Here is a 14,765-nt window from a genome sequence, read left to right as displayed (position 1 = left end):
TTCGAGCTGCAGACTAGTAATTAGTTTCTAAGATTTGCTCTAATTCTGTAGGGATTGATAGTCTCAGAGTTTAACCATTTCCAGCCATGCAGCCAATGCACCACGTGGTATGGTTTTCCAGTCTTGGTACTCAAACCTGTGCCACCTCAGCTTACAACGAGGTATGCGTGGTCTAAACTATTCGTAATCACAGTTCACACTGTGGGTTTGCTCAGTCTGAAGAGGATTTTCTTAGGAGGGGCTTTTATTTGTAACAGTAGAAAAGGCGGTTCTATGACGCCTAATCATGTCTGTGCTCACGGGGGCGGGCCAATGACTTAGTGAAACGTTAAAGGGAATACAATTCTCTCACAAAGGATTAACATAACATTACAGAATTTCAGAAATAGTTTCATCTTTACTCACTCATTTAATTCAATAATTAGATGCAAACCTTATAACTGAGGCACCTGTATAAACATAGTTAGGGTAATGTGGCTGTAGTGTCTTTCATGAGGTCACAAACATGAATCAAAATAGATCGGGTCGTACCTGGCTTCTCCACCGACCGTTTACACATTCTCCAAAATATGGATGTTGTTCAGTTCTCAAATTCTGGAATGTAGTAGAATTTGGCGGGAGTTCCATTGTTCTACTGTGAAACTCTCTGCATGAAAAGGGGGAGAGAGTCTCCGCCAGGAATTTACGACTTGAGATAACAGAACCTGGGTGTAGGAGAGAGTGAGAGAGGGGGAGGCCACAATCTATACCCAGAAAGGGTCACGTCATGACACCTGGCACCACACTGCCAGTTCTTTGACCTCCTCCCTAAAGGCTGTCTCATCGTTGTCAGTGATCAGGCTTATCACTGTTGTGTCATCAGCAAACTTAATGATAGTGTTGGAATCATGTTTTGCCACATAGTCGTGGGTGAACAGGGAGTACAGGAGGGGACTAAATACACACCTCTGAGGGGCCCCAGTGTTGAGGATCAGTGTGGCAGACGTGTTGCATTCATTTTATAACTTGAGAATTCTTAACATTCTGGAAGTATTTTTTGCAAAGGGGGCATTGAGTTTTCAAGATTGGTCAGGTATATCAGGAGATCATCTGCAAATCAGTTTAGTTTATATTCCTGTTTACCAATACTGATACTTGCTACAATTGGGTCCTCTCTAATTCTCTCGGCAAGCGGTTCAATTACTCTCCAGATTTTTCTGGTTTTATTATAACAGAAATAACTGTTTGATAAATGGAACTAGGAAGTACTGAATTAAGTGACGTGTGTTGTCATTTGTGTAAATAGGGGGGCTACTTGGTCGCAAAATGTTGAATAGAATTCTATGGGAAAGCCATACAATCCTTGTGCTTTTCTACATGCAAATGTTTTAACAGTATCTAATATTTCTTCTTGGGTGATCTCTGTTAATGATGATCATTTTGGTTCTGCTGATAGTTGCTTCAGAGTTGTTGAGTCTAAGAAGGCTATAGGACCCAACCCACTGTTATTTCATTCTGATTTATATAAATGTTCACAAACTTTTAAAATTGTCATTATATATAATTACCGCTTTTGTATCTTTATCTTTTAAAATTATAACTGGTTTAGCATGTATTTGTTTTGTGAGAGCTGTGTGATACTTACCAGGTTTATTTGCTATTAAGTAGTATGCTTTATTTGAGTTTAACCTGTAGTTAAACAGTTAAACAGTTAAACAGTTAAAGATCATATGTAAGGGGTGCGTATTGGCAGAGAAGTCAGACGCAGGAGAGCAAAAACTGCGGTTCCAACGGCTCAGTTTAATAATAAAAACCCATCGGATTACAGAACAATAAGAAATGGGTACATAACCCGACGCACACCAGAACATAACGTGCACAAGCACTTACTTACTTACAAACAAACAATACCGGACAAGGACATGTGGGGAACAGAGGGTTAAATACACAACGTAATTGATGGGATTGAAACCAGGTGTGTGGGAAGACAAGACAAAACCAATGGAAAATGAAAGGTGGATCGGAGATGGCTAGAAGACCGGTGAAGTCGACCGCCGAATGTCGCACGAACAAGGAGATGGACCGACTTCGGAGGAAGTCGTGACGACATATTCCTGCTTAAATTAAGAAATTTTTTGTAAGATAGTGATTTATTTATTTTATTTCTAAATCAGATGTAACGTTTGCTGAGTATCAGATTACCATTCCCCTAATATACGCCAACCTGTTGGGGCTAGGGGGCAGTATTGAGAATTTTGAAAAAAATATGTGCCCATTTTTAACTGCTTCCTACACCAACTCAGAAGCTAGGATATGCATATTATTAACAGATTTGGATAGAAAACACTCTGAATTTTCTAAAACTGTTTGAATGGTGTCTGTAAGTATAACAATACTCATATGGCAGGCAAAAACCTGAGAAAAATACAAGCAGGAAATTAGAATTTTGTGGCTGTACTATTTTCGAGTCATTGCTAATAGATCACACAGTGACAAAGGATTCATTTCGCACTTCCTACGGCTTCCACTAGATGTTAACGATCTTTATAAAGTTGCTTGAAGCGTCTATGATGAACAGATACCGGATGACAAGGAAGAGAAGTTGACGTCCCTGGGATGTCGTCACTTCATTATTGTGCGCACCTGCGTGTTCATGTGAGTTCATGTGAGGCGAGACATTTTTCAAAACGTTTTTCAAGACACAGGAGAGGTCGGGTTGAACTATTACTGATGTTTCACGTTAAAAATGGCCCTAAAGATTGATGCTAAACAACGTTTGACATGTTTGAACGAACGTAAATAGATTTTTTTTTTTACTTTTCGTCGTGACTTCCCCCCCCCCCCGCCCTACATTTTGAGGAACCTACTGAACGCGCTAACAACATGGAACAACTTGGAGTTATTTGGACATAAATTATGAACTTTGTCAAAAGAAACCACATTTGTTGTGGACCTGGGATTTCTGGAAGTGCCTTCTGATGAAGATAATCAAAGGTAAGGGATTATTTACAATAGTATTATTGATATTAGATGGTTACAAGATGGTGCTATCCTGTATATCCTAGCCTATTGTTCTTAGCATAGCACCCCGTTTATTGCAAAGTGTGATTTCCCAGTAAAGTTATTTTGAAATCTGGCAATGCGGTAGCATTTACGAGATGTTAATCTATAATTCTTTGAATGACAATATTATAATTTACCAATGTTTTCGAATAGTAATTTTGTAAATTGTAACGCTGATTCACCGGAAGCATTTGAGGGAGAAAAAAAAAATCGGAATTTCACTGCCACTGTAAAATGCTGTTTTTGGATATAAATATGAACTTAATGGAACAAAAAATGCATGTATTGTATAACATAATGTCCTAGGAGTATCATCTGATGAAGATTGTCAAAGGTTAGTGCATCATTTTTGCTGGTTTTCTGCTTTTGGTGACGCCTGTCCTTGAATTGAAAATGGATGTTTGTACTTTTTTGGTTATGTACTGTCCTAACATAATCTAACTTTATGCTTTTGCCGTAAAGCCTCTTTGAAAATCGAACAATGTGGTTAGATTAAGGAGATGTTTATCTTTTAAATGGTGTAAAATAGTTGATTGTTTGAGAAATTGAAATTATTAGATTGTTGATGTTTTGAATTTCCCGCCTAGCTAGCAATCCCGTCACAGGGATTAAGGTTACCCTCGATCCCCAACAGGCATCCCAAATTACTGTTTCGGGGGTCAGCTTTTCTCTGTCCACATTTGTCATTTTTGTTTAATTACATTTTTTAGTTTATGTATTTAATACAAATTTGGTTCCGGAAGATGTGATCTGTTCATTCTCCAAATTCTGTCTCTAAATATACTTACTATTGGTGTAATTAAGCGTAATACCGGAGAATTATCCAAGTACCCTATGTCATGCATTTTTTTATGCAGTAAATGGTTGAACGCATTTCGGGAAATAAAAATGTTGTAAATTCATGAATAGTAGAGATGAACATTTTCAGGCTCCCTAAATTTGCCTTTTTTATTAATACATCTGTCAATGTTATCAAATGTATGATTTCAGTCACTTGCTAAAATAATCGTTCTTGTCTGGATTTGATCTAATATAGCTGGAATTCTATCTAAAAACACCAGATTTGCTCCTGGTTGGATGTACAATGAAATCGATGTGTATTTTTCACAGTGTAATGTACAATTCAACATTTGAAAATGGCCTTCTTGGTCCATATGCTGGGATATAAGGGAAAATTGTGTATTATTATTTGTCAGGATCTCTACACCTCTGCTGTTACTACAGTAAGTAGCAGCATAGGCCTCTCCAACCCAGCTCCTCTTTAAAAGTTAAATTTCTCTTTTTTTATGTAACTCTTGCAACAACATAAACACATCTGCTGACAATCTCTTTAGGTGTTCAAGAACCATATCAGTGGTGTAAAGTTCTTAACCTCTATGGGCTATGTGGGACGCATGCGTCCCACCCCTGGTACACCCTATCAACAACAGGTAAAATATCAAGAGCGCCAAATTTGAAAACAATTAAATGTCATCATTCAAATTTCTCAAACATACAACTATCTTACACCCTTTGAAAGATAAACATCTCCTTAATCTAACCACGTTGTCCGATTTCAAAAAGGCTTTACGGCGAAAGCATAAAGTTAGATTATGTTAGGACAGTACATTGAAAATAGCTGTGTGTAATGTTTTGTCAATGCAAAGACACGCGTCACCAAAAGCAGAAAGCCAGCTAAAATTATGCACTAACCTTTGACAATCTCCATCAGATGACACTCCTAGGACATTATGTTAGACAATACATGCATTTTTTGTTCTATCAAGTTCATATTTATATCCAAAAACAGCGTTTTACTATGGCGTTGATGTTGAGGAAATCTTTTCCCTCCAATACCGCCAGTCAATCAGCACAACAAATTAAATAATTATTATTCGAAAACATTGGTAAAATATTATATTGTCATTCAAAGAATTATAGATTTACATCTCTTGAACGCAACCGCATTGCCAGATTTAAAAATAACCTTACTGGGAAATCACACTTTGCAATAATCTGAGCACTGCGCCCAGAAAAATACGCTTTGCGATACAGACTAACCGCCATGTTGGAGAGATCTAAAATCGAAAATACTATATAAATAATCCATTACCTTTGATTCTCTTCATCAGATGTCACTTCCAGGAATCCCAGGTCCATAACAAATGTAGTTTTGTTCGAAAAAGCTCATAATTTATGTCCAAAAAGCTCTGTGTTAGCACATGAACTACGCCCGCCGGACTTGTCTTCATGAAAGAGGGGGAAAAAAATATTTACGTTCGTTCAAACATGTCAAACGTTGTATAGCATAAATCATTAGTGCCTTTTTCAACCAGAACTTGAATAATATTCAAGGCGGACGATTGCATTCTCTTTTAAAACGTATTGGAACGAGAGTACCCAACATGAACTCGCGCGCCAGAGTCTTATCGGCCACCACCGTTCCAAGGCTCTTGTTCGGTCAGATCTCACAGTAGAAGATTCAAACCACTTTGTAAAGACTGGTGACATCTAGTGGAAGCCATAGGAAGTGCTCAACGACTAATAAGCCCCTGTGTGTTTCAATGGCATAGGCTTAAAGGTAATTCAACACATCAGGTATCCACTTCCTGTCAGAATTTGTCTCAGGGTTTTGACTGCCATATGAGTTATGTTATACTTACAGACACCATTCAAACAGTTTTAGAAAATTCAGAGTGTTTTCTATCCAAACCTGAACAATAATATGCATATCCTAGCTTCTGAGTTGGTTTAGGAGGCAGTTAAAAATGGGCACATATTTTTTTCAAAATTCTCAATACTGCCCCCTAGCCCCAAGAAGTTTTAAGTAAAACTACTTGAAAGTACTACTTAAGTAGTTTTTTGGGGTATCTGTACTTTACTTTACTATTTATATTTTTGTTACTTTTACTTCACTACATTACTTAAGAAAATGATGTACTTTATTACTCCGTACATTTTTCTTGACACCCAAAAGTACTCATTCAATTTTGAATGCTTAGCAGGACAGGAAAATTGCCTAATTCACACATTTATCAAGAGAACATCCCTGGTCATCCCTACTGCCTTTGATTTGGCAGACTCACTAAAGACATGCTTTGTTTGTAAATTATGTCTGGGTGTTGAAGCATGCCCCAGGCTATCTGTATTTTTTTTTAATAATAAGAAAATGATGCCATCTGGTTTGCTTTACATAAGGAATTTGAAATGATTTATACTTTTACTTTCGATACTTAAGTATACTTTAGCAATTACATTTACTTTTGATACAAAAGTATATTTAAAACCAAATACTTTTAGACTTTTACTCAAGTCATATTTTACTGGGTGACTTTCACTTTTACTTGAGTCATTTTCTTTTAAGGTATCTTTACTTTTACTCAAGTATGTCAATTGGATACTTTTTCCACCGCTGAACCATCTTTTTTTCTCCCATCATGGAGCCCGTGGACATTCCATGTGATAAGTTGGATTTTGTTGGTCTATTACTTGTATAGAATCAAACTTAACCTTGTCTGTTCCGTCTATCATTGAAGAACAAAGTAAAACATTTTTAACAGACATGACATATGAGGGTGGTGGGAATTCCATAGAATGGGAGGATCATATTATAAATTCATAGTTAGTGTATACATTACATATATAGAATTTGTGGGCTTAGCAGACCAAAACTTTTTTTAAACAAAGTATGTCTGTACTTGAGGCGCTATGCCTTTTTTAGAGCTTTTTAGCTCCGACTCCTCTCCTAATGTACCAACAAAAACACTGGATGCATTGTACAACATTTTGAAGAAAGACTGCCCCTTAAATACGGTGGTTGGTTTATATTACCTTATAAATTAAAGTACAGTGGCTGGTGAAAGTATTTTTGTGGTGAGTGGGTGCGCAGAGAGACTGAGATGGGATGAGTGGAGGCCCCACGCACACCTAAGTAAAGTGTCTGAAGCCCTGCCGACACCCCATCCCAATCCCCCGGAAATAGCCCCTCTCCATTCTCACCAATAACCACCATTAAATCTTAATTGCAATGACAAACAAGGAATAATAATGGTTTGATTTCCTTTCCTAATCTGTCCAGAACTCTTATTCATTTTACCCGGGGTTTACAAGTCATTTTTTTTTAAAGCAAAATACTGATTCCTTCTCTCTCTCCCAAACCAAATCCATCCCTCTCCAACACCCCCTCCATGTTCTCCCCCCTTTACCCCACCCAAACCAAGCTTATCCCCACCTGCCATCTTTACTCCCCCATGTCCCCCCAAGACAAGCATATCCCCACCTCCCATCTTTTCTCCCCCTTGTCCCCCCCAAGACAAGCGTATCCCCACCTCCCATCTTTACTCCCCCATGTCCCCCCAAGACAAGCGTATCCCCACCTCCCATCTTTACTCCCCCTTGTCCCCCCCAAGACAAGCGTATCCCCACCTCCCATCTTTACTCCCCCTTGTCCCCCCCAAGCCAAGCATATCCCCACCTCCCATCTTTACTCCCCCTTGCCCCCCCCCAGCTAAGCTTATAACCACATCTCCTCCTTTGCCCGCTCAGGCCCTGTTTATCCCAACCTCTGTCTTTTCCCCTACCCCTCTTCTCATGATCATCTACACCCCTCTACACATCCACCCACTCATCCATCCATCCACACACAACATACACCCCACGCCTCAGCACACCCATTTTCTCCTACCCGCCCTCCCACAGACATCCCCATTCCCCCTCCCTCACTCTCCATTCATATGCACAGACTCATAACCACACATACACTCACTCACAGCGTCTTGCCCACACACACACATCCATAGAACAATCCCTGAAAGTTATTGACTTACATTCTATATTTCCTCTTTTATATTGTCCTTTCAGTGTCCATGTATCTCATTGGCATCGGCTAATTCTATAGTTACTTCCTAGAGAAGAACACTTACTTGGGGACACTAGAGATTGTATTGGAGGGAGGGGGAAGGAATATTGTCTCAATTTACGATAAGCTGGTCTTAGGCATCACTGTATGTAGCCTAGTGTGTTTTTTCCACCTCTCCTCAGGGCACTGGGCTCTCTTTCAACTGGAAAGGTTTCCTGCAGCCTGTTCAGGGCTTCATCGGAGCTTGTGAACTCCATTCTCTGTGTTCCCTTCCATACCCACAGTACTGCCGGGAATCGGAGTTGGACTAGATTCCTTTTTACTCAAGTGACTGTCTGATCGGAGTGAATTGCTGCCGTTTTTTCCTCAGTCTGGCAGACAGGTCCTGGACGAATTGAATTAACTGGCCCTGGACCTTGATCTCCTTCCCCCCGTGCCCTCAGAATATTGTCTTGGTCAGATCGTTCCACAGCTTAACAATTACAGTGCAAGAGCATTTAGCATTCTTCTGCTTCACATCAATCCGATGTCATTGCGCCAGATTCTCCCGCACCATGTCTCTGTCACTAACAAATACAGTCATGGCTAGTAACGCTACAATTCACTCAAAAGCTAAAACACTCTGGGATATATTCAAATAAGGTTTTACATTAAGCAGTGTGTTAATTTAACCATAGTTCCATTGTGCATATGGTCCCACTCTTTCAGTGTTGATTTAAAACTGGAGAATTTGCTGTATAGCTCTGTATATTGACTACTGATTTGTATCCGTCAACAGGAACGCCTTCAGTCCCATTGGACGATAGTCCAGCATAGCATAATGCTCACTCTGATAGATAGCATCTCATTTAATCTAATTAGCCCCTGAAGGCAACCTTTCTGATCTCATTAGATTTAATTAGGGAAACATTACTGTTCCTGTCCTGTGCCGTGAAACATATAACCTTCGCCCAGCTTGGTAAAAGGGGCTATACATTTCTAACAACCTTGAGCTGTTTGTATGTAGTGATGGTTATCTAATATGGCGGTCACCACATGAGATCAAGGGTACTGTGATAAAATAAAAGCAGGTTGGTTTGGGCCATAGCTACCTCAACTCTAATCATATCATTGTGTCTGCTCAGCGTTGTACTGCTACCCCCTGGCTGCTCTGCTCAATGCAGGATGGCATGGACTGATTTAAGAAAAAGTACAATATCATAAAAAGGGTGCATATATACTGTATTATACATTTCTCAAGCCGAATACTTACAGGAAAGTCCTTGGTTTTCTTCTGAGGGAAACCATTAGCCAACAGTAATTTAAAATCAAAACTTCACACCAAAATGACTTTACCAGTATCTGGTATTTTGCCCAGGCATGCTGAAGGTCTATAAAATCCAAAATGTAATGTTATCTTGACTTCTTTATGAACAGGTTCCTCCATCTCTCCCATGAATAATTAGTTTCTACAGAAGTATTCACAGGGGGATGGATACCAGACCAGTTCATAGTTTCTTTTTAGAAGCTACCTGGATTTCACTCTAGCTATTCTAATGGTCGTATCCAAATATGTCTATCATCTGTGCGCATAATTAAGCAATAATGCATGAGAATCCGGGTATTATCGTGTGATAACGCCTGGCTAGGGGCTGTTCTTAGGCCCAAGGTGAAGCCCGCTTATCAACCAATCAGCATCCAGGATCCTAACAACCCGTTTTATAAGACTATTTAATGTGCAGACCTGAAGAAAATGAACCTCTGTGGAAAAGGTGGTCAATATCGCATTGCTACAGAGCACTCAAAAGTATGGTGAAATACATGAAAATCTCAGCAACAACGTTTTAGATATGCGTGTGTTAGACCTGGATTCAAATACTATTTAGGGTATTTCAATTACTTTCAAAGATAGATATGCATTTAGATATGTTTTATTTGAAAAGAAAAGTAGTTGGATTTGGAAATACACCTGGAAATAATTTGAAAATACTCAAATGCTCTCTAACTCAAATACACTCCCATGTAGCACAGGTATTTGAAAATAGTATTTGAAATAACTCAAACACAGAGAAAATAACTATTTAAATAACAAATAATTAAATGTGTCGTATGAGTGTGCGGCTCAGTTGGTAGAGTATGGCACTTGCAACGCCAGTGTTGTGGGTTCGATTTTCACGGAGAGCAGTACAAATGAAAATGTGTGGTATTGCTACTGTAAGTTGCTCTGGATAAGAGCATCTGCTAAATGACGTGTGTGTATACATGTGCCCAGAGTGTATGTCTGTTTTTATTGAATTGTACAGAAATCCATGCCAAAATTCAATCGCACTTGAAACACCATGCGAACTTACAAAGCCTATAACACCAATTTCCTTACTTTGATTTGAGATGCCTGAGTCATAGCAGCAGCGCAATGCTGACAAAACACAAACTCAAGGCTCTCTTTGCATTTCAGGTGGTTTGTCTGAGCAGGAGGGCGTCCACCGGGAGTTGGAGCTTCAATTTAATCGTTTCATTTCAAAGACTAAAGTAAACATTGTTTCTCTCACCTCCTGTGATTACTGTAGTTTCCATTGTATTTCCACGCTCTGTTGGGTGTATTTGATTACATTTTCTATATTTCTATTGCCTACCTCACAACACAGCAACTAGAGCAACAAAGTAAAACAAAAGATGAGCTGAAAGGTAGAAAATGAATCTTAGAGAGCATCAAAACGATCTAATTGATCAGCTGATTTATGGAACGGGGGCATCCCAAATCCACTCTCCAATTAATTCACTTTTCACAAGAATGTCCCAATTTATACCACTGTTGCACACACCCCATTTGTAACAACCACACAAAGAAAATAACATTCATGTAGGCTACTTCATGCCAATAAAAGGCGTTTGCTCTTGAAAGGTCTCATATCATTATGAATACACCGTGCGCGTGTCACTGCATGCCATGTTGCGGTTGTCACCTGCTGCATCCTACACCCTAAAACACAGGGCTCCACGGTCCACTCACAATATTCCATGAACTATGATCTAGTCTACTTATGCATATCAAATTCAGAGTAAATTCAGTATTAAGTTACATTACTTCATCATTCTGAATAGAAATGCACCATACACAAATACCATAATTTTGACTAAATGAGTCCGGTGTCAAAAAATAGGAATGAATGGGGAGTCAATCCATTCCATTCACATTTGCACCTTCGCCAGAACCATAGTGGGCAATTTGTAAATTAGGCATCAATGATGCTGACTAGCAAAGGGCGAATAAAAGGAACATTATGTTAAAACATAATGGTAGACAACTGAATTATTCCGGTAGCATGCATCGGTAGCCTACGGGTAAAGCGTGAACCAGGCAAGTTTGATCGGACTGCGCATCTCTTACGCCCCTGCCTCCCTGATTCTCTTACCTTGCTCTGCATTCACGGCTGTCAGGGTCTTCACGCACGAAAATAATCCCGATATGGTGAGAAAGGCGTTTATAAATTCGGACATCGTTGCGGAGTGTGGATTAAACAGCCACAGCACTTCTATCACGGGTGTCTCGGAAAGCCCCCCTAATCGAACGTCGTTCTTCAGGGATGCCAAGAGAAATATGCAGAACGGATCAACAACACTTCCTCACTCTGTACATTCACATAGATCTGTAGTTATCTGCTAGGTGTTCAGCTAAACAGACGTACGGGAGGCAGTATAAGAGAGAGGCAAATAATGGGAGGCGGGGGGTGGGAGTGTGGGAGGATACATAATGTTGCACGTCTTGGCTTATTTAAACACATAGTATTGTGTTATATTACATAGAGGCGTTGGAAGATGGGAATCCGTTAAAGGTCCCGTGCACTCATTCTGATTCCCATGTAAAATAGCCTTTTGAGTGACTAAAATATAACCCATAATATTTTTCCATTATAAAAAAGATCAAACTGTGAGAAAAATTAATTTCCCTCTCATGTCAAATTACCAAGAAGTCTGGAAAGACAGACTGAGTGGATGGATGGATGGATGGATGGGGAGCTCACCTTGACTGGAGGTTCTTTAAAATCACCTATGTCAAGCAACATGGATGCAGTGGGCAGTGTTGCAGGGAAATGATCAAATCACAAAGCAACTCAAACACCATAATTCACATGGTTTCACAAATTATTTGTTTATCCTGTTTGGTTATTTTTAACGTAATCAATATCGTCACAATGTTAGCTATATGATTTAGCCCCAATAACGTTGTCAGCACTGTTTATCAAGCTAGCTAGATAAGTTATGTTAGATCATTTCAGTTGAAACTTTACAGGGTGAGGTCAGGGTACTTTTCATTAAATATACAGCTCTGGGACAAATTAAGAGACCACTGCAAAATTGTTAGTTTCTCTGGTTTTTGTATTTATATGTATGTGTTTGGGTAAATTACATTTTCTGCTTTATTCTATAAACTACTGACAACATTTCTCCCAAATTCCAAATAAAAATATTGTAATTTAGAGCATTTATTTGCAGAAAATGACAACTGGTCAAAATATAAAAAAATATGCAGTGTTGTCAGACCTCAAATAATGCAAAGAAAATAAGTTCATATTAATTTTTAAACACAATACTAATGTTTTAACTTAGGAAGATTTCAGAAATACATTTTTGGTGGAATAACCCTGATTTTCAATCACAGCTTTCATGCGTCTGGGCATGCTCTCCACCAGTCTTTCACATTGATGTTAGGTGACTTTGTTTGATGGCTTGTGACCGTCCGTCATCCTCTTGATCACATTCCATAGGTTTTCAATGGGGTTCAGGTCTGGAGTTTGGGCTGTCCATAACAGGGTCTTGATCTGGTGGTCCTCCAGCCACACCTTGATTAACCTGACTGTGTGGCATGGAGCATTGTCCTGCTGGAAACACCAATCCTCAGAGTTAGGGAATAGAGTAGAAGGAAGCAAGTTTTCTTCCAGGACAACCTTGTACGTGGCTTGATTCATGCGTCCTTCACAAAGACAAATCTACTTGACTCCAGCCTTGCTGAAGCAACCCCAGATCATCACCAATCCTCCACCAAATTTCCGATCCTCCAGCCCCACAGAAGTTTTTTGAGCGAGAATTAATACGACTTTTGAGTAGTAAGACGTATAAAAGCAACAGATACCATTAATAATAAGAAGGGGTTAGAAGCATCTTATATGGTGAGCTACCGAGTGGCTAGGAAAGGCAAACCCCATACTATTGTGAAGGACTTCATTCTTCCTGCTGCCGCGGATATGGCTGAGACAATGCTGGGGGAAAAGGACAAAAAAACTATTCAGACAATGCCTTCATCAAACAACTGTTTCACGACACATCATTGACATGGCAGGAGATGTTTTGAAACAATTACTGCTTCGCATATAAGCCAGTGAATTCTATGCATTACAGCTGGATGAGTCAGCAGAGGTGGCAGACCTGGCACAGCTCCTGGTATATGTCCGTTACGTTTGTGGGGGGGTCAATTAAGGAAGACATCCTCTTCTGCAAACCACTGGAAACAATTATGGCAAAAAACAACATTTGAGAGTGCACTGACCCTGGTGCTAGAGGGGGTACGCAGCTGGAGGTTGAATGTTTGATGGGGTACGGGACTATAAAAAGTTTGGGAACCACTGCCTTAGATGAATAGGTGAAACAAATAATAATTTTTGTTGACACGCTGCAGTCAAATTTTGGCACCAGTAGACAAGCTACCTAGCTATTTAAACCACGCCCCTTTGCGAACATGACTTCTGCGATATTGGTTACAAGGCGGTGCTTATTTTAATTAGGTAAGAGAATAAGACATTACCATTGGTGTGTGTATTCAAATGTTGATGTATTCAAATGTTGATGTAACTTTATGATCAAACTTTATCAATGCTGAAGCAACAGTCATTTTCATACTTTGATCATCTTACTTTGATCTGGTTTCATCCAAATATCAAATTTCAAAAGAAAACATGATTTTGACTGTTCGGGACCTATAATTTCTCATGGTTAGTGAAACACTAAGACTTTTCTGTAATTTCAACAGTAAAACACTAGAATGCACAGCAGAATACAGTAAATGTGTTTTACATAATTCATGATGGTGCATTGTGGGAAAATGTTGTGGGCGGGGAAAAAGTACCTGGCTAATTAACATATTTTAAGATGTGCCTTGTAAGAGGATATATTTGTTGTACCCATGAGTGAGAATGTTTTACTACCACACAATACAGTAATATATTGTATTTTATGTATTCCACAAGCCTTGTCCTGAAAATCTACAGTAACCTTTCTGGCCAATTGCTGCCAGTAATTCAAAAGAAAGTACCATACTTAATTTTTGGAGCACCAAAAAACAATTTACAGCATACTCAGTGGCAAGTAAAATTCTGTATTTAATATTAAAGTACACCTACTGTAATATAAATACTGTGTTTTGATCCACACCGGTTAAAAAAATATATATGAAAAAGGTTGGCCTGTTTTGCATGTAATTCTAGCATTAATTTGTGTCACATATCAGTTTAGCAAACAATGTAAAAAAGAATAATCCTTGAGTTAAATAAAGCAACATACCAGATGGTGTCTTTCTTTGAGTAAGGTAGCTCCAAAATGCAGGTGTTTCAGCCTAGCTCAGTGCTTTCTGTGGTGGAGTGGAAGCCAGCGAAAGCACTGAACATAGGTATTGTTAATCTTTTTTGGTTGTGCCGTGATTGGCTCAGGGTTCTGTCACTCATGGGGACACGACTTCACCACAGAATTTACGGGAGAGCTAGGCAGGTCAAGCTCCCCTTGGGTGCTGTCAAACAGTAGAAGTGGCCGTTTACAGTAGAAGTGCCCATCCAAAAAGGCTCAAGATCATTGGCCACAGATAAATTGATTTCAAATCATATTATACACTGTATACCAAAGTATGTGGACACCCCTT

The 14,765-nt window shown here is 39.3% G+C and overlaps 1 protein-coding gene across 1 annotated transcript in view; it reads right to left on the bottom strand.

Annotated features, from left to right (window-relative positions):
* LOC115156297 (low-density lipoprotein receptor-related protein 1B-like) overlaps nt 1–11,356 on the bottom strand; it is a 575,728-nt gene extending 564,372 nt beyond the window's left edge. The window contains exon 1 of the mRNA XM_029703749.1: nt 11,272–11,356. Within this exon, the coding sequence (XP_029559609.1) occupies nt 11,272–11,356 (85 nt within the window). The remainder of the gene's footprint in view (nt 1–11,271) is intronic.
* Nucleotides 11,357–14,765: the final 3,409 nt, after the last annotated feature.

The sequence above is a fragment of the Salmo trutta genome, chromosome 20, assembly GCF_901001165.1.
Source record: "Salmo trutta chromosome 20, fSalTru1.1, whole genome shotgun sequence".
Classification (NCBI taxonomy): Eukaryota; Metazoa; Chordata; class Actinopteri; order Salmoniformes; family Salmonidae; genus Salmo; species Salmo trutta.
Note: the sequence above shows the minus strand (reverse complement) of the source record. Positions and strands in the feature narration are given on the sequence as shown.